Source organism: Salmo salar, chromosome ssa12 (genome assembly GCF_905237065.1).
Source record: "Salmo salar chromosome ssa12, Ssal_v3.1, whole genome shotgun sequence".
In the NCBI taxonomy this organism is placed as follows: domain Eukaryota; kingdom Metazoa; phylum Chordata; class Actinopteri; order Salmoniformes; family Salmonidae; genus Salmo; species Salmo salar.
Window position 1 is genome coordinate 85,840,671 of NC_059453.1, and position 19,899 is coordinate 85,860,569.

Below are 19,899 nucleotides of genomic sequence, written 5' to 3' on the forward strand. Positions count from 1 at the left end.
AGACACAATGATAACTGGTGTGGCCACCCATATCATTACTAGTCAGACAGTCTAACGTTGGCCGTAGAAGCTGAAGGGGCACTGAGTTGAGAGAAAACCTAAGGAGATGATGAGGTTGTGTTGCGCAACAGCTGGTACTAAAATAGTAATTGGCACCCCAATGGTGGAACAAGCTCCCTCACGACGCCAGGACAGCGGAGTCAATCACCACCTTCCGGAGACACCTGAAACCCCACCTCTTTAAGGAATACCTAGGATAGGATAAAGTAATCCTTCTAACCCCCCCGCCCACCCCCCCTTAAAAGATTTAGATGCACTATTGTAAAGTGGTTGTTCCACTGGATATCATAAGGTGAATGCACCAATTTGAAAGTCGCTCTGGATAAGAGCGTCTGCTAAATGACTTAAATGTAAATGTAAATGTAATTAATACTACTTACTCCTAATGTTTACTGCCACTCTCTTCCCCACAATCACCCTCACTTCACACCCACATACAGGCAATGTCATACAGGCAATGACACACACACTGGGTGGACTGGTCTGGCCTCTAACCCCCAGGCCAAAAGCAGCCGATGTTAATAAATGGTGGCTTGTAACACTGAGGAGAAACTCCCCAGCTCCACAACACTACATCCTTATCGGAATCTATCCAGTCATTTATTAACCAATCCTTAAGCCTCTAAATGTGCTCTGTGAGTATGGAACAGCAGCGTCATTCAACTATTGAAGTTAAGCGAAACGGAAGCGCAGAGGTCAATTGGTTTCATGAGGTGGTCTGTGTGATGTTATACAGGTAAGTTAGATACATATCTGGGAGGAAAGTTTATAAAAGCAAGTATCTGTCAGAGAAATGTCATACAGGTTCATACAGGTACATGACAACTAGCAAGTGTGTCAGTGCAGTGAGATGGGGCTGTCACCTGTTTAAGGTGGCTCGGCAGGCTCGGAGCGATGGCTCTCCTTTGTCCTTGAGCTCAGCCACCCAGCAAGAGAGCTGCAGGACCTGAGTCACATTTCAGATGGAGAGACAGACTTATTGACACTACAGACTCAAAGTCACATTCCTCTGAGTGCCTTATTCCCTTTCTGTAGTCCTTCTGTCTGAGGGAACACAATGTACTGTATATATGGTCAACTATAGGTGTATTCTTGACTTAAGTGTATGCAATTGAGCCTATGTTCTACAGCAGGGCTATTCAACTTTTACCCTACGAGGTCCAGAGCCTGCAGGTTTTCTGTTCTACATGATAATTAATTGCACACACCTGGTGTCCCAGGTCTAAATCAGTCCCTGATTGGAGGGGAACAAGGAAAATAATGATTCCGGATTTTCTGGAACCCGACTTGCCATGGCTATTGATAGGGAGATTTCTGCGGATGTGCGGGATTTTATTTTATGTTGCTGCTTCTCAGAACTCCCACTGCCACTTCCCCCTCATTGACATGAAGGGGTTAAGACTTAATGTTGTACACCCGCCACCCGACTAGCATCACTACTCTGGAAGGTTCAGACTTAGAATATGTGGACAACTATAAATTCCTAGGTGTCTGGTTAGACTGTAAACTCTCCTTCCAGACTCACATTAAGCATCTCCAATACAAAATTAAATCTAGAATCGGCTTCCTATTTCGCAACAAAGCCACCATCACTCATGCTGCCAAACATACACTCGTAAAACTGACTATCCTACCGATCCTTGACTTCGGAGAAGTCATTTACAAAATAGCCTCCAACACTCTACTCAGCAAATTGGATGCAGTCTATCACAGTGCCAAACCCACTGGCTCCAGGTCATCTATAAGTCGTTGCTAGGTAAAGCTCCGCCTTATCTCAGCTCACTGGTCACCATAGCAACACCCAACCGTAGCACATGCTCCAGCAGGTATATTTCACTGGTCATCCCCAAAGCCAACACCTCCTTTGGCCGCCTTTCCTTTAAGCATCAGCAGCCAGAGTAGATTACCGATCACTGCAGCTTCTACAGAATAATAGTGAAGACATCAAAACTATGAAATAACACATATGGAATCAATCAGCCTGACTAACCGGTGTCTGTATGTAGCCTCGCTACTTTTATAGCCTCGCTACTGTTTTTCACTGTCTTTTTACTGTTGTTTTTATTTCTTTACTTACCTATTGTTCACCTAATACCTTATTTGCACTATTGGTTAGAGCCTGTAAATAAGCATTTCACTGTAAGGTCTACACCTGTTGTATTCGGCGCACGTGACAAATAAACTTTGATTTGATTTGTTGTAGCGACCAAAAAAAGTGTTAAACAAATCAAAATATATTTTATATTTGAGATTCTTCAAAGTAGCCACCCTTTGCGTTGATGACAGCTTTGCTCACTCTTGGCATTCTCTCCACCAGCTTCACCTGGAACACCTTTCCAAGGAGTTCCCACATATGCTGAGCACTTGTTGGCTGCTTTTCCTTCACTCTGTGGTCCAACTCATCCCAAACCATCTCAATTGGGTTGAGGTCGGGTGATTGTGGAGGCCAGGTCATTTGATGCAGCACTCCATCACTCTCCTTCTTGGTCAAATAGCCCTTACACAGCCTGGAGGTGTGTGTTGGGTCATTGTCCTGTTGAAAAACAAAATGAAAGTCCCACTCAGCGAAAACCATATGGGATGGTGTATCGCTGCAGAATGCTGTGGTAGTCATGCTGGTTAAGTGTGCCTTGAATTCTAAATAAATCACAGATAGTGTCACGGCTGTCAACAGGAGAGGACCAAAGTGCAGCGTGTGTGTAGTTCCACATTTTATTTAATCTGTGAAACATTGCAATTCATAAATAAACTGAATCGACAAAACAACAAACCGTGACGCAGAGGAGAAACAAGCACTACTCAAAAATAATCACCCACAAAACCCAGGAAGAAAAACCCCTACTTAAATATGATCTCCAATTAGAGACAACGAGGACCAGCTGCCTCCAATTGGAGATCATCCCAAACAAGCCAACATAGAAATACAAAAACTAGAACCTAAGAACATAGAAATAGAAAACATAGAAAAACACAAAACACCCCATGTCACGCCCTGACCTACTCTACCAAAGAAAATAACATCTTACTATGGTCAGGACGTGACAGATAGTGTCACCAGCAAAGCAGCCCCACACCATCACACCTCCTCCTCCATGCTTCACGGTGGGAACCACGCAAGTGTAGATCATCCGTTCACCTACTCTGCGTCTCACAAAGACATGGCGGTTGGAACCAATAATCTTCCATTTGGACTCATCAGATCAAAGGACATCTTTCCACCGGTCTAATGTCCATTACTCGTGTTTCTTGACCCAAGCAAGTTTCTTATTATTATTGGCCAAAGCAAGTTTCTTATTATTATTATTTCTCCCTTTAGTGGTGGTTTCTTTGCAGCAATTCGACCATGAAGACGGGATTCACACAGTCTCCTCTGAACAGTTGATGTTGACATGTGTCTGTTACTTGAACTCCGTGAAGCATTTATTTGGGCTGCAATTTCTGAGGTTGGTAACTCTAATGAACTTATTCTCTGCAGCAGAGGTAACTCTGGGTCTTCCTTTCCTGTGGCTGTCCTCATGAGAGCCAGTTTCATCATAGCGCTTGATGGTTTTTGTGACTGCACTTGAAGAAACTTTCAAAGTTCTTGAAATGTTTTGCATTGACTGACCTTCATGTCTTAAATTGATGATGGACTGTAGTTTCACTTCACTTATTTGAGCTGTTCTTGCCATACTATGGACTTGGTCTGTTACCAAATATGGCTATCTTCTGTATACCAATCCTACCTTGTCACAACATAACTAATTGGCTCAAATGCATTAAGAAGGAAAGAAATTCCCCAAATTAACTTTTAACAAGGCTCACCTCTTAATTGAAATGCATTCCAGGTGACAACCTCATGAAGCTAGTTGAGAGAATCCCAAGAGTGTGCAAAGCTGTCATCAAAGCAAAGTGTGGCTACTTTGAAGAATCTCAAATATAAAATATATTTAGATTTGTTTAACACTTTTTTGGTTACTACATGATTCCATATGTGTTATTTAATAGTTTTGAAGACTTCACTATTATTCTACAATGAAGAAAATAGTACAAATAAAGAAAAACACTGGAATGAGTAGGTGTGTCCAAACTTTTGACTGGTAGTGTACATGCTCGGCTGCCTAGAACATTCGGCTGCCCAGAGGTGGAACAGCTAGGTAGTCTATTCGTGCGGTACATGCATGATCATTGAGTGGTTAAAACACAGATCGTTTTTTGCCCCAATGCAAACTCAAGTGCGGAACTCTGGCTTGTGGCTACAATATGGCAGCAACTATAAAGATTAGCCTACATCATCACACAAAACGTTCATTGTTTTTGAGCCAATACAATGTGTAGGGATTGTGTCCTGCTTGTGCAATTGCAATATCCGTTAGGACAGACAGAGAAGGTTGTATAGCCTTCAAAAACAACAAAAACGTGAATGTTCATTCAAATCGCTGCAGGTTTTTTTTAATTCCAGCTGTTCAGGAGTATGAGGCAGAAATAGTCTACATCATCATGGTTCAGGAGAGGGTGAGCAAAGAGAGAAACGTAAAAGGGGAGAAACCTCTAGCCAAGGCCCTGAAAAAAAGAAGTGGAACAGGTTTCTAGGTCCAGAGTTGAATTTGAGGGTTCTATAGTATTGAATCACAGCTCTTTTAAAGTCTCAGATTTGTCCTTTCATGTCAGCAGAATTGGGCCAGACTGATTAGTGACACAAGATACTATTTTTTGACCAACAAAAATGGCACACACCACAACCCTGACTGGTGTACAGTATGATATCTATACAACAATTTCAAAACTGCCCATTTAAGGTAACACAGCCCTCCCATGTTTCACAGCATTGAAATGACAAGTATGGACTGCTACTCATCTAACTAATGCTGTGAGTACTGTTGACAGTGTGAGAAACACATTATATCATTCCGTTTATTTACAAGGGTCTAGCTGGCTCCAACTTGTAAGTTACAGATCTGGTGTGTGGCACAATCAAACAAGGTTTCCAGACAATGTTTGCTCTGTTTGGGAACACAGAGTTGTTCAACTGAAAATTCTGTGAAAAATGTCCTGTTGTCAACAGTAATTCTTGAAAACTCAACGTATTCATAGAAAACGCAACAAATCAATCAGTTTAATTTGGCAGTACGCCGACAGCAGTTCCACAATGCTCTTTAAACAAGATAGCACCTTCCTCATCCACTTCTCTGAACTTGTTGTTTCTTAGCTGTCTGACCATGCCCAACCAGCCCAGTCAGTTCTTAGTCACTATGGGTACTGCGTGGCTGGTCCATTGACAAATCATCAACTCAGCCAGGTTAGACACGGAGAGGGCCGAGGGCTCCGATCAATATATCTGGTTGACTCAGTTTACTGAGAAAAAGGAGCGGGAATTTTGTTTTCCTGGCCCCGCGATGACAAACAGCAGGCTCAGTCGGTCGGAGACCACGATGCTAGTAAAGAGTCTGACGTATCATACCCCTTCCTTCAGGCCTGACTGGATAGTGGCAAGCAGCCCCGTTTCCTTGTGTACAATTGAAATGATCATAATACTGTGATTGCGGTCCACTCCACTGCATGTGCTCAGCTGACCCTCAATGTAAAAGTCCATTAGCAGAACCATTCTCAGCTCCCTGCCGTGGCACGGGGCTGGTGTTGTGTACTCTGGGTACTCTGAACTGGTCTGAGGCCTACAGGCGGCACCACATAATTAAAAGGGCAAGGACAATTACATGTGGTGTTAAAACGAGTTCAGAGTGTAATCAGATTATAGATTATAACATGATTCCTAGATTACAGACCTGTAATCTAGCTCTCTGATCTCGTGTTTCAGAGAGCCTACAGTCATTCCCATTTCACACACCCAAATCCCTCTGGGACAATTAGTGTTTAAATTATTATGAATAATTTTAACGTTCATAATATGGGGTAGGGGTATCATTGATATAATCCTCTGGCTCTAGTTTTATTTTATCTTGAGTATTGTCCAGTAATATGGTCAAGTGATGCAAAGAAAGACTGAGTTAAGCTGCAGATGGCCAAGAACAGAGCGGTACGCACACACACACACACACACACACACACACACACACACACACACACACACACACACACACACTACATGTTCATATATGTAAATTGTAAAGTCTTTTGTCTGTAATATCTTTTTTTGTTATGTGTCCGAACCCAGTAAGACTAGCTGTCGCCATTGACGTCAGCTAATGGGGATCCTGATAAATCAAAAATCTAAATATCATCTCTCATTCTACACATCTGTTGCACACATAGGATTGCATGCTGGATAGCACAAATAAAACACATGACCAGACAGTCACTATTTGTCTTAGCTGGCAATGTTATCGCTGTCACTGGGATGGGATGGGTTGTTTTACGGTCACAGAGACCTTGCTAGAGGCTAGGGGGTAACATGTCACCATGTCCCAAAACAAATGGTTTTCCTGAAAACACTAGGGGAGAGCTAGTTTAATGCCCTGTGTTGTGTTTCTAGGAAAGAGAGTAGAGCATTTGTTGATTTCAAAAGAATAGATTATTCACGTTCAATTCATCTTGGGCTATTAGTCTGGGGTGACCCAGGAGCTGAGAGTGAATTGGTTTTTAATGAACTCTGATGGCTTTACCTTTCTCTATCTTTGTTCTCAGCGAACAGGATAACCTTGACATCCATGTTATAATAACCTTTTCTGGAAACCAGGTAATGGAAGTTGATTGATTTGACTTTAACAGTGGAAATATTGACTTCAAACTCAATCTTTCAAAGGTCTGGGTTCTCTCGGGCTATAATAACGTTTGTTCTCCTGCATCTCAAGTAGTCCCAAAATAGGGGCAAGGGGGCTGTACCGACTCTCATGAAATTAAATGTAATTTGCGTAGATTTGGTGGAGGAAGAATTTTTGGAGCCAGGATCAGAACAGAGTAGAATAAGTTTGTCTTAATTGGAGGGTTGGAAAAACCCTGCTCTGGTATTTCCCACTGGTTCTGATGAGTCATAAGAACCTCAAGACAAGGAAACATAACAGGGCATGATTTCTATAACCTTTCTCTTACTGTTTCAACTCATTCCTAACTCCCTCTCCCCTAGCTCCTCACACTAGTTCCCTGTCTTTTTCAGTCATTTCCTGAAGATACCAAGCAGAGGAAGTTCTATTTTGCTGAATTAAGTCTCTGTTACTTTGGCTCTGCTGGTTCAGAGTGTCTGTCACACCTGGCCCCTGGCAGGGGCTCTCCCAGCGTGACTGTACTGTCACACAAAGCAGCCCTGACAGCCAAACAGTCAGCTGCTGTCACTGAGCTGAATGCATGGTCACCTCCTATGGTCGTGACAGAATAACATTAAAGTTTCACACGGCATGCACTTCAGAAAACAGCTGGTGGTATACACAACATAGTATAGGATAGGCTACAGGATTGTACAGTTTAGACCCACCAGGGCTAACTGCCTCTGTTGCATGTCTTTTCATATGTATGAGTGTGTGCCAGACCATCCAATTACCACAGGGATAATATCTGCATTGAGGAGTGGAGGCCCTTATGGAAAGTGAGACGCTTAGTTCACTGAGTGATTTCTCATGTTGTTTTTCTCTCTTTCTAGCTCACTCTTTCTCTTACTAGCTCTCTCTCCCTCCCCCTCCTCTCTCTCTCTCTCTCTCTCGGCATGATGTAACAATGTACATATTGCCAAAGCTTACCTTGGAGATGTACAATATTAACATAATTAATAATAGTAATCAATATTGTCAACGGGATAACAGTAACAACAATAATCAAGGGTCAAAATAACCATACATTTAATAATAACAATAAGCATAGAGGACATGTGCATGTCGGTTGGTCTGTCCGACGTCTCTCTCTCAAATAATTGGGGAGTGCAAGTGCCGAGAAGACATCCACTCAGCTGTTGAACTGCAAGAGGCTTTACAGAAATTGTGGAAAAGGGGAATCAAATAGGTAAGAACAGCTGGAAAACTATTTTAGAAAGGATAGACCTAAGGCTTACCTATAGGTCAATATCTGAAATAGAAAAACATGTTGTTGAACAAGAGGGTAGGACCGAGAGATTAACCCTTTTTCCACCCTCACATCAGTTTAGTATGACAGAGAAAGTGTAGATGACAGGTTACACTGGTTTGTATATAACTGATGGATATGCACTTGAACTATCCTACAGTATCTCTCCTTTTAAAACTCTGTATTGGCCATGGATGAGATACTGCATGAAGGCGAGTTACCATAGATGGCAGTGATATTTTACATGCCATCTATAGCGTTTACTGACACTCAACCTGTGTGCCTCAGTTGGTAGAGCACGGCGCTCACAACGCCAAGAATCGTGGGTTTGATTCTTGCTGGGGCCACCCATACGAATAATTTATGCACGCATTACTGTAAATTGCTCTCCAGCCTACTCAGATACTCCCTTGGATGTCTACAGTGTCCAAGAGAAGAAGCATGCCCCTACATTGTTCTGCAATCAAAAAATCAATTTACACTGGACTTGGCTACACTTACACTACACTTGCTCACATCCTTTCTTGGAGCATGGCAGTGTTGACCAAATAAAAGTGACATTGACACTTAGTCAAAGCATTATATTTAATTTCCCTAAATACCTTTCCCTACCTCCAGATACCTGAGTAGGAACAGTGTTTAAAAAAACCTGAAATACATCATTTTTCTTTGCCATCAGGTGCAACATATTCGCTTAAAGTTTGTCACAGCTACCAACACCAGGACTCCCCCCCCACCCAGCAGCGGTGGCAAAGTTAAGGGGGGGTATCAGGTGTGACCAATTGTGTCGTTTTATAGCTTAGACAGACTGGTAGGATTGTCAAACGTCTGCCTGCCGGCAGTACTTAGAAAAGACCTTGAAGTCGTCAGCCACTCAGCCTTGTTCAAATACTCCAAACCAGAAGGTGGCAGTAGCATTGTTTGACAATGCATGTTTGTGTGTGTTGCTTAGTTTATGGTCTAGATTCCAATGTAAGCTAGTTAGCTATCTGCGCTATTGTTGCTATTTTGTAGAAAGCCCTTGTTGATACTAGCCAGATGGCCACAGCTAGATAACTACCTAGCAAGATGATGAAGAAACAAATTAATTCACTCTCCATAATGCCATACGGCAAGTGCCAGCCCATAGCCAAATGTTTAGCTAGCTAGATAAACATTAGCATATTCACTAGCTAGCTAAGGAAAATGCACTAACTCGGCAGCTAACACAGACACCTATTTCATGGAAATAGATCCATTGTGATTTTATTATAATGTCAATACTAGCTACAGTGGTTAGCTAGCTTGCAGGAAGTATTTAGTGTTGTGTGCATTGCGTCTGTGCACTTTGTCCGCTACCATCGAACAGACAAAATGTTTCTGTTTTAATGTAACTGCCCAGTGTTTACAGATTTCAATGAAATATGACCTATAATTCCTTTTAATACAAATTGTCTCTATGGGGCAGAGAGAACATTTTACAGTTTTAGAATTAGTTTCCTGCAATTCTACACATTTTGCCATGGTTTATGTCATGGCTATCTGAGTGACTCAAACATTATATCAAAATCAATGGGGACCCCATGCCATGACATTTTGGGAATTTTTGATTCTCCCTCACTGTCTGGTTTTTATTCGGATGGTTGTTAGTTCTCAAAGATGATCTTATTAAAAATGATACAGCTCCATTATCTTTTCTACATATTTTATATATGATTTTAGTCATTTAAGTTGACACTGAAAACATTTTAGCATCCAGAACATCCTATTTTTGTGGCGGCCATGATTTAGCAGCTACGGCCCACCTTTGCTAAATTAATTTAGGGGAAACACTGATACATACTGTACATACTTCCAGAAAATATGCCTGTTTTATGAAGATTACGCAAAGTCACGCATCTTCTATGAGCAGACGCTATTTGGCGCTGATTGGGTTGTTTGTCTGGGTTATCTCGTTTTGCCTCTTATCTGAATGTGTCCCTGTTGCACAGGCAATAACTGCTGCACAAGACTTGATGGGCAGAATCCTATCTGCAGAGAGCCTATCCAGTTCTTATCCACTCTGGCTATCTTCGTTTCCTATCATGTCTCCCTGTGATCTGGTGTTAAGCCTGGTGGTGACATATGACTGTCTCTCAGGAATATATTTACCCAGATACTGTCAGAGTTGTGCAGAACACTTTGAATTTATTTTGCCATTGGATTTGTTGCGCTGCCGGACTCAGAAGAAGATGAAAATATGTGGTTTTCGGCAATGGCTTTATGGGATAGCTCGCAATTGTAAACAATTGCCCATTCCTTTATGAGTACTAATTTAATAGCAATATTCAATCATTTTCTACAAAAAAAACTAATATTGTGATGGTAATGACTTGTGTTTATGATGATAATTATTAGTTGGCTTAAGTCACTAGCTAGCTACAGTATCTTCTACCTAGCCTACACTCTTAAGAAAGCTGGGTTGTTCGATTGACCCAACTGCTGGGTTGCAGGCATTGGGTCACTTCGTTGGGTTGTTTTCTTTAAAAAGAGTCAGGTTGGGTTGTTGCTGCTGAGTTATTGATGGAAAAATCTACCTAAAAACGATATTTTGGTATTTTCTTCATTATTCCGCTGTTGATACAGTCCCAACATGTTTTGCATGTCAGCAGTCAAGTTAAGATATTGTACTTTCAAGAAGCAAAATGTCACTTGCCACATCATCATGATGATGCATTTTTAAATCAAATTATGCATTTTGGGTCATCGTGATGATGTGGCAAGTGAACCCCAAAAGGTTATACTCCTTTACTTCTAAGAGTGTAGGCTAGCCTATAGATGTGACAAGATGACCAGGTGATTTGCCTGAAAATCCATAGGACTACACTAGCCCCTTTCCTTTTTATGCCATAGCTTTTTTAGTTTCCAAGAAGCTCCCAAATGTAGGTCTTTCAACTTGGCCCATTTTCGGTGAGCAAGCCAGTGTGTAAATGGAGGGTTTCTATATTGAGGCACACAGTATTTCTTTCAAAACATTGGCCAAAAGGACCAGAGAGGTACTGTACAGCCAAACAATGTCAGCCGAGGTTACTGTAATATCGTTATGCCCATCCCAGGACATACAACTCCAGTGTGGTTCCCTCTGCAAACTGGGAACCTGTCCAAGTCGGGAACCTAAGCAATCGACTCCATATTTCCATAATTGATTTGGCTTTGTTTTGGGGACCTTGGAAGGTTCCAAGGTCGATCATATTGCAAATAGGAATTTTCAAAACCTCTGTGTTTTGTTCACAAAACTGTGATTGGTAGGAATGTGTGGCATCAATCATAATGCAAAATACTCATATTCAATAGAGGTGAATGTGTTGTTGTGATTACAGCACTGCAGCTGGAAGGAGTGGGGCATTTTGCAGTGTACCAACAAATTAGAGTCTGAGATAAGAATCAGCAATAACAAGAAGGCTACCCAGGTTAGGCTAGGCCTAATACTGCTGTTGTGAACAACACAATACATTGATTCTATCTCTTTAGCCTAATAAAATAAAAAAATGATTTTAGCCTTGCACAATGACTCCATTAGTTATACATAAACAATGTTCTATCTCTTTAGCCTTGCACAATGACATCACATTAGTTTAGATTATTACATAAACACACTGACTATCTCTTTAGCCTTGCACAATGACATCACATTAGGAACTGATTCTATCTCTTTAGCCTTGCACAATGACATCACATTAGTTTAGATTATTACATAAACACACTGATTCTATCTCTTTAGCCTTGCACAATGACATCACATTAGTTTAGATTATTACATAAACACACTGATTCTATCTCTTTAGCCTTGCACAATGACATCACATTAGTTTAGATTATTACATAAGCAAACTCCCCAATACACTGATTCTATCTCTTTAGCCTTGCACAATGACATCACATTAGTTTAGATTATTACATAAACACACTCCCCAATACACTGATTCTATCTCTTTAGCCTTGCACAGTGACATCACATCGGGTTAGATTATTACATTGGCTAAATACTACAAAACATGTTTTGCTGAAGCCCAAAACCTTCATTTGTGTGAAAATGTGACAGAGGAGGTGGAGTGTTTACTACTTTCTGTCAAATTCCTGATTGCAATGTCATTCCCTCCAACATACATTACTATGCCTATTCAACACAGCCTGTGTAATAATAAGTATGTAGCTACCTGTTCTGAACAAAATATTGACTGACTAAACCAGTGGTTCCCATTCCCAACCTTTTTCGCCCCGAGTACGCCTGAAGTACGCCCTCGTGTGCATTTTACCTCATGTGGATTTTACCAGTAAGCCTATGGTCTCATCAGTCTTCTCAAGTACCCCCTGTGGACAGGCCAAGTACCACCGCTGGGAACCAGTGATTTTCACCCAAACAGATACATGGCAGATGCATTGTCACACAAGGAGATGCAATTCAGGACCACATTGATGAATGAATACAACATCTCTGTTTGACCGAGAGCTACGTTGCACTAGGATAATTGCTTATGTTTCTTTGCTACAGTAATTATGTAATGTGTTCTAAGGCGTTGGCAGAGCAAGCTCAGCATCAACAGTCGACCACATAGCAGTCAACGCTCGGTAGAAAATAAACAAAGCGTGCGCCGCGGATGGACACCCTACCGGTGCCAAAAGGCAAAGTGATGATCGGCTTGTGATGCAGCCCATTACGCTACCACTTATGATCAAAATTGTGGACAATTCTGTTTCAGAGTTTGAAGCACTCAACCCCGAAACAGAGCCCAACAAGGAACGTAGCCTACACTGGTTAGTCGTCCATTCGGACAAGCAAATGAATAGAATAAACGCCATCCCATACCTAGTAAGAGCAGTTTCACCTCCCTTGCCGCCTTCTCTCCATCCTCGCGGAGATTTTTATCAATCATCTTTGATCTCTCCGCCGCCGCTTTATCTTCTGCACTTAACGTACAACCCATGTTCCCAAAAGCACGCGCGCACTGACGGCCGGCGCAAGGATTCTTGAAGGATTTCGTCTTGACTGCTGTTTGATACGCCAACAAAAAAGAAACGGTTATTCAAAATCCTTCCTGTCCTGTTCAAGAGACGTGCGCGTGAAAATGTTGTAGACTAGTCTAGTTCTAGTTCAATCCAAATGGCACGCACAAAATGTCGTTATTCTGAGTGATGTAAACAAATGTTCCGTCAATACCTAGCTATATCCTTTTGGTCGCAGAGCAATCTTCTTGGAGATGCTACTCCAAGGAATACCACTGAAAGTTGCAGTCAAATCTCAGGTGGCGTAAACGAATTGGTTCTGTAGTATTGACCATTGGTAATCAATTATGATCAATTCTGACAGTCGCGCAGATATAAGCTAGTCAATCGTATTCCTCGTTCGTTCGTTTCTTTCGACCAAGTGAAGGTAGGTGGAATTCAATCACATGGATGTGTTCCTAGCGAGCGACTGCGCTCCCAGACTCAACCGCGCAGTCAAGTGAACATATCCAGTGGAAATCCAGACACACCGCTGGCGCACTTCAGCTGCCAACCTACTGCTTGCCTTCTACGGGGATTTGTTGACACCCTTTCTTTGCTCAGTTGATATAATATATCAACATTGTGTGTCGTAGATTTAACAAATGGTTGATACACCACCGTTGGTAAGGTTTCTGCAGTAAAGGGAGGCAATAGCCTAGTGCCAAATGCGTCCAATTTGAAACCCTGCTGTAAATGCCGTGATTCGCAAGTCTCTTGTCTTATGGGAAATGTAGGCAATTATGTAGTAGCCTACCTCAACTCCATGGAGTAAACATACCTTTTAGTAAATGGTAATCAAATACAACCACCGACTGTTTCCTTGTTTTAATTGGCACATGCGCATTCGCGCTGTTGCCATCTTAGAGCAACAGCAATAAGGAAACAGTCTGTGGTTTTATTTGATTGACGTTTTATTAAAAAGTATGGGTTTCAGCAAATAAAGAAAGGCACTCATCATCAGAGGACAAACAGGTACACGATAAGGGTTTAAGAATTTACATGTTTGAAGTTTCGACTAATAGCGACTCGAAGGAGTAGGAATTCATTTTTAAAAAACTAGTCTGCGCTTAAAGTTGAGGTAGCCTACTTGGCTAGCAATTATGGGAATATACTGTAAATAGGTTAGGTAGAGGGTGAGCACTGCAATGATCTGCGTGAGCATCATCATTCACATGGTGGTCTAATTATAGGAATCCATGTTTTTTCCAGATGATAAATAAGAAATGTGTCCATATATCTAAATGAACATGGGATGGGATGACTATGAAACCTCTCCACCAGCAATGGATCTGCACTAAACATTTAAATGGATCTGCTGCACTTTACATTAAGTGGCCTAAAATTGTATGGTAGGCTAGTTACACGGCAGGTATAATTCTAGTGTAATTACAGTGTAGGTAAATTGATACATTGATCTGGACACAAGGGGAGTATTACAACACATAAAACAGATGGCTGTATTTTTCTTAAGTGATTTCTTTGGTGTCCAAACTATTCTCATATGATTTCATGTTCAAAAGCCTATTCATGAACACATATCATATAACTTAATTAACCACTTTACTGGCAACAACTAAGCAATGTTCTGTTGAAGGGACCCTCACACTGATTTTTGACTGTTTCATGTAGGCCTACAGGGAACAGTTAGTCCTCTTTATAAGTATGTTGTTTTAATACTGATTAAAGAAGATGTATGATTCATATGAATAACTACTGTGTCTGAAATGATTGGATACAGGGCTGTTTTGCTAGCACAGACTGGAATATGTTCCGGGATTCCTCCGATGGCATTGAGGAGTACACCACATCAGTCATTGGCTTCATCAATAAGTGCATCGATGACGTCATCCCAACAGTGACCGTACGTACATACCCCAACCAGAAGCCACGGATTACAGGCAACATCCGCACTGAGCGAAAGGCTAGAGCTGCTGCTTTCAAGGTGTGTGACTTACCCTGAAGCTTATAAGAAATCCCGCTATGCCCTCCGACGCATCATCAAACAGGCAAAGCGTCAGTACAGGACTAAGATCGAATGTTTATTATATTATAATTAAGTCTATGATTTGATATTTGATAGAGCAGTCTGACTGAGCAGTGGTAGGCAGCAGCAGGCTCGTAAGCATTCATTCAAACAGCACTTTCCTGTGTTTGCCAGAAGCTCTTAGCAATGCTTGAAGCACAGCGCTGTTTATGACTTCAAGCCTATCAACTCCCGAGATTAGGCAATACTATAGTGCCTATAAGAACATCCAATTGTCAAAGGTATATGAAATACAAATGGTATAGAGAGAAATAGTCCTATAATTCCTATAATAACTACAACCTAAAACTTCTTAACTGGGAATATTGAAGACTCATGTTAAAAGGAACCACCAGCTTTCATATGTTCTCATGTTCTGAGCAAGGAACTTAAACGTTAGCTTTTTTACATGGCACATATTGCACTTTTACTTTCTTCTCCAACACTTTGTTTTTGCATTATTTAAACCAAATGAAACATGTTTCATTATTTATTTGAGACTAAATTGATTTTATTTATGTATTATTTAAGTAAAAAAATGTGTTCATTGTTCATTCAGTATTGTTGTAATTGTCATTATTACAAATATATATATAAAAATCGGCCATTTAATCAGTATCGGCCTTTTATGGTCCTCCAATAATCGGTATCGGCTTTGTAAAATCATAGTTGGTCGACCTCTGTTGTTATCATCTATGCATAGTCACTTTAATAACTCTACCTACATGTACATATTACCTCAACTAACCGGTGCCCCTGCACATTGACTCTGTACCAGTATCCCCCTGTGTATAGTCTCGTTATTGTTGTTTTACTGCTGCTCTTTAATTACTTGTTACTTTTTATTTCTTATTCTTACTCTTATTTATTTTATTTTTTTAACTGCATTGTTGGTTAGGGGCTCGTAAGTAAGCATTTCACTGTAAGGTCTACACCTGTTGTATTTGGCACATGTGACTAATAAAATTTGATTTGATAGTGTGAGGGTGGTTAACTGCGCTGAATAGTGCTCATGACCTCTCGAGGGGCTTCATTTGCACATGCATCTGATAATAGTGGCAAGACTGAAAATGGATTTGATTTACACTGGAAGATGAAAAGAGAGCATGTTTTTTTCAGTACTTTCTTGAATGAAGCATCCATCCAAGAAGGCACATTCTCATGACCTGGTGTACAAGAGTATATTATGGATTCGTTTGTAGCGCCCCCATGTGTTGGGAATTAGGAATATTCATAGTGAGATTTTTCTTGGTAACGCATAAATAAAAGTAAAACCAGACCTAACTGGAATCTGACAAGAAAATGTCCCATAGTTGTCCCGTAAACATTAGGGTTGTTTACAGGACAGGGGCATACTGATCCAGGGGAAGTTTAAGTGTGTTTATCTAAACACAGCTTTACCTTGACTAGTATGGCAGACCATAGACCATGTACTACTTGACCATAGAGCAGAAACACTTTGACAGAAGCTATAACAAACCTGTGTGTGTGTGTGTGTGTGCGTGCGTGTGTGTGTGGTGATAATACAAACAACAAATAAGGACAGAAATGACTCGGTGTAAAAACTTTTACATTTGTTTTATTGTCAGACTGAAACTGTCCCTGCTATTTACACTATAAAAGCTAGATATGCATCACAAATATAAAGGGTTTACATTTATATACATTATTTATATAAGCCACCTTATAAGCCCAAAGTTCATACATAAATTGTTATTCACGCATAGTGCTGTCATTTCCTCAGAAATAAATTGCAAAGATAAAACGAGCATAACAACATGTTAACTGGCTTGCATAGTTTGGGTTGGGTACAAGAGAAAGATGCCAAATGTTGAGAATGTTGCCCCAGACATTCTAACAGTGATAGCAAAGCTCTAAAGTTGAAGTGCAAGGGCTATCAGAGAGAAGCAGTTGGTAGTAGCTAGATACTGTATACTGTAGGCACATTCCCAGACAGAAGAGGCCTAAGGATTTAGGTAATATACCACAGTCTATGGCAGGGACAGGCTGGACCATAGTGTCTACTGGTTATTGTTGTATTATTCATTCAACTCAGCGACTGATAGAGACCTGAGAACCCAATGACCATTATGCATCAATGAAGTACCAGGGAGCAGAGACAACCAGCAGACACTTGAGTTGCCTGTTCTTGATCTATGGCAAGGTGTTGCCTCCTTTATACCACAACCACTGCCTCAGCAAGACCAGGAGAAATATGGGTTTGAGGCAGAGACATGCAATAACTTTTTAGCCGTTGAGTAAAAGAAACAGACTGCACAACAATATTTTCTTCATTAAAAAATGTAAATCAATTATTGTGCACAAAGACAAAGCAACACCAGAAGCAGTGTATAAGAATAATGAAATATAAAATAACAATTGTCTTACATACGTAGGACTTGGCAAAATATATATTGGAGATTAGCAAACACCACTAACAAAGTAACCACCACTTTGTGAGTCTAACCTTTACATTGGTTCAATTATTTTTCACAGGTTGTGTCGATTCAACTCTTTCAGCTATAACAGGATTCAATAAGTTATATTATGTTTTTTTTCAACAATTATCAATGTTATAGCAATGTTATTACAATGCTATCCCAGTTTTTTGAGAGAACAGATGTCACAGTGTTGTTTTGAAAACCATTTATCAAATGTTGCGTTATGAAATTGAGAAGCCTAAAGAAGGGGCTTTCGAATCACATTCAAATCTAACAATCTCACTTCACTTCATCGCCAACGCATTAAAAACTGTACTTGATCACAAGACCTTACGTTTAGAAACCAGATACATTAAGAGATACAGCCATATAGCCACACGTTTTGGAAATAGAGTCCTGATATCAGCATACTATGCCTGGAATATCACAGTAGTTCATTTAGTGTGCTAAATTAATCAATGAATAAATCAGCCAATCACCAGACTGGTGACACTCTTGCTTCCTTCACTAAAACTTCAACCACCAATCACAAAACAAGTGGAAAAGAGATGTTAAAACACAATAAAGACTAGTTCAACAACATAGACGGACCTTACGCCACAACCACATAACCAAAACACTTTTCCTCCATATTTCGTCATGCCAAAAACAGTAAGCCAAACCCCAGGGTACATTTGAACTGTACTGAATTTAGACAAGGGTTTACAAATTCATTGTCGAAATATAAGTATTAATTGAATATGTGCTATTAGTGTTAAAAAGGCAAGTTTAAGTCATTAATCTTAAATTGATAAAAGCACAATTGATCATAAAAAATCTGTCAATACTGTATCTAGGATGTCAGTTGATCATCTAACTAACATGAATGTAAAAGGCTGTTTATGTTTTTCTTCTTAATCAGCTCATTGCCCTCAAGATCGCCTCCTACACTTTCAACTGTCACCTAAACCCTCCAATATGCAATATCATACAATACACTACAGACTGTACATACCATCTATAAAGTCTATCAAAATACCTGATCATATAGTTAAATACTCCATTAGCACACCTTGTGAAATTAAAAAACAGGGATATATCTAGTTAAATAAATAGAGATTACTATTTCACTGTATAGGCTATTGGTGTGGTTGGTTGAGTCATTCTTCCATCATCTGAGTGTACTGTAGGTACCAGGGACACAGGAAGAGTTCAATAACATAATGCATCATGGGACATAAGCCTGAACTAAGCCCAACAACCACATACACCCTTAGCTTTGGCAGATAAAACAACACAGGCTAATGGCACTCCTGGTAGAAAACATGTAAAAATATACTTAATCTGTGTATGCCCACACAAATAGAATATTTGGAAAAGCGTGGTAAACTTTGATGGTTAACGTGCGTGCTGAAGGCACAAAGTGATTGACAGGAATACCAAGAGAACCACAGACTGTATGTTTTACAGCACTCACCTAACGTATAGATGTAACCATTTCTTCTATAGTACAAAAATACCATATGACACATAATGTATAGTCACTTCCCTATCATGTAGTCATGTGCTTCCTTTGCCTTCTTTACATATAGATTCCACCATTTCTACATATGTACAGTACTACAGTACATGTAGCTGCAGTTCACATGAATACAGGGGTCAGGGAGAAAGAAACAGGTGGATGGAAAGCGATAAGGATGGAAGGATGGAAGGAATGAGAGAGGGAATGAAGGAGGGAGAACCAGCATGAGTTTCTTTCTTCTGGATTGTCCATTATGGATTGACTTGGATGCACTATCCCACTGATAAATAATAATAATCAGCATGATTTAAAAAAAATACCCTGTTTAGTCCTGATGATTCATGTAAAAGCACTCCTCTGTGATGGCCTACATACAGTGATTATGAAACATTTTGTTCAAATAAGTTCTCTACTGCTTTACAGTAGTACAGAATGTTTTGTCCGAGTCTTTAGTCTCAAGAGGACTGAAATGCTCAGCATGGTTTTGCCCAGCGGGTTGATTATGTCTCCCCCTCCCTAACCCCAACCTCACTGAAGCCTAGCCTTGACCCTTGCTCTACCACGGAGGGGATAGTGCATCAATTACATGAAAACAGTTCTAAACACACACCTAGGCATCCCCTTAAAGCCCAGATGACCCCGGCATGCGAAGAGCAGAGGATGGCCTCTAATGGCCACCGCCAGAGTTGCTGCTCCCTGTTGTCCAATCAATGATGATGAAGCTCAAACTCATGGTCATGAAGGCGACGCCCAGAGCAGCGAAACAGGCAGCCTGGGAAGTCAGAGGAAACACCATCATTAGAATATTTATTTTTATATGGTAACCAGAACCATACTCTAACCATAGTCATAAGGACACACAATAACAGTAATAATGAAGAATC

At 40.6% G+C, this 19,899-nt stretch overlaps 2 protein-coding genes across 5 annotated transcripts in view; both read right to left on the minus strand.

Annotated features, from left to right (window-relative positions):
• Positions 1–13,775, minus strand: part of gnai2b (guanine nucleotide binding protein (G protein), alpha inhibiting activity polypeptide 2b) — a 95,708-nt gene extending 81,933 nt beyond the window's left edge. Inside the window, exons 1-2 of one of the 2 annotated variants that reach the window (XM_014133883.2) lie at positions 13,223–13,775; positions 12,872–13,054 (exon numbers count right to left, since the gene is read on the minus strand). In XM_014133883.2, the coding sequence (XP_013989358.1) occupies positions 12,872–12,989 (118 nt within the window). In that variant the 5' untranslated portion in view covers positions 12,990–13,054; positions 13,223–13,775. Of the gene's footprint in view, positions 1–12,871 lie in introns of both variants that reach the window. The other variant, XM_014133882.2, reaches the window with a different exon arrangement.
• Positions 13,776–16,636: 2,861 nt separating this feature from the next.
• Positions 16,637–19,899, minus strand: part of slc38a3b (solute carrier family 38 member 3b) — a 73,791-nt gene continuing 70,528 nt past the window's right edge. For all 3 annotated transcript variants that reach the window (XM_045691882.1, XM_014133879.2, XM_014133878.2), the window contains one exon: positions 16,637–19,787. In XM_045691882.1, the coding sequence (XP_045547838.1) occupies positions 19,751–19,787 (37 nt within the window). In that variant the 3' untranslated portion in view covers positions 16,637–19,750. The remainder of the gene's footprint in view (positions 19,788–19,899) is intronic.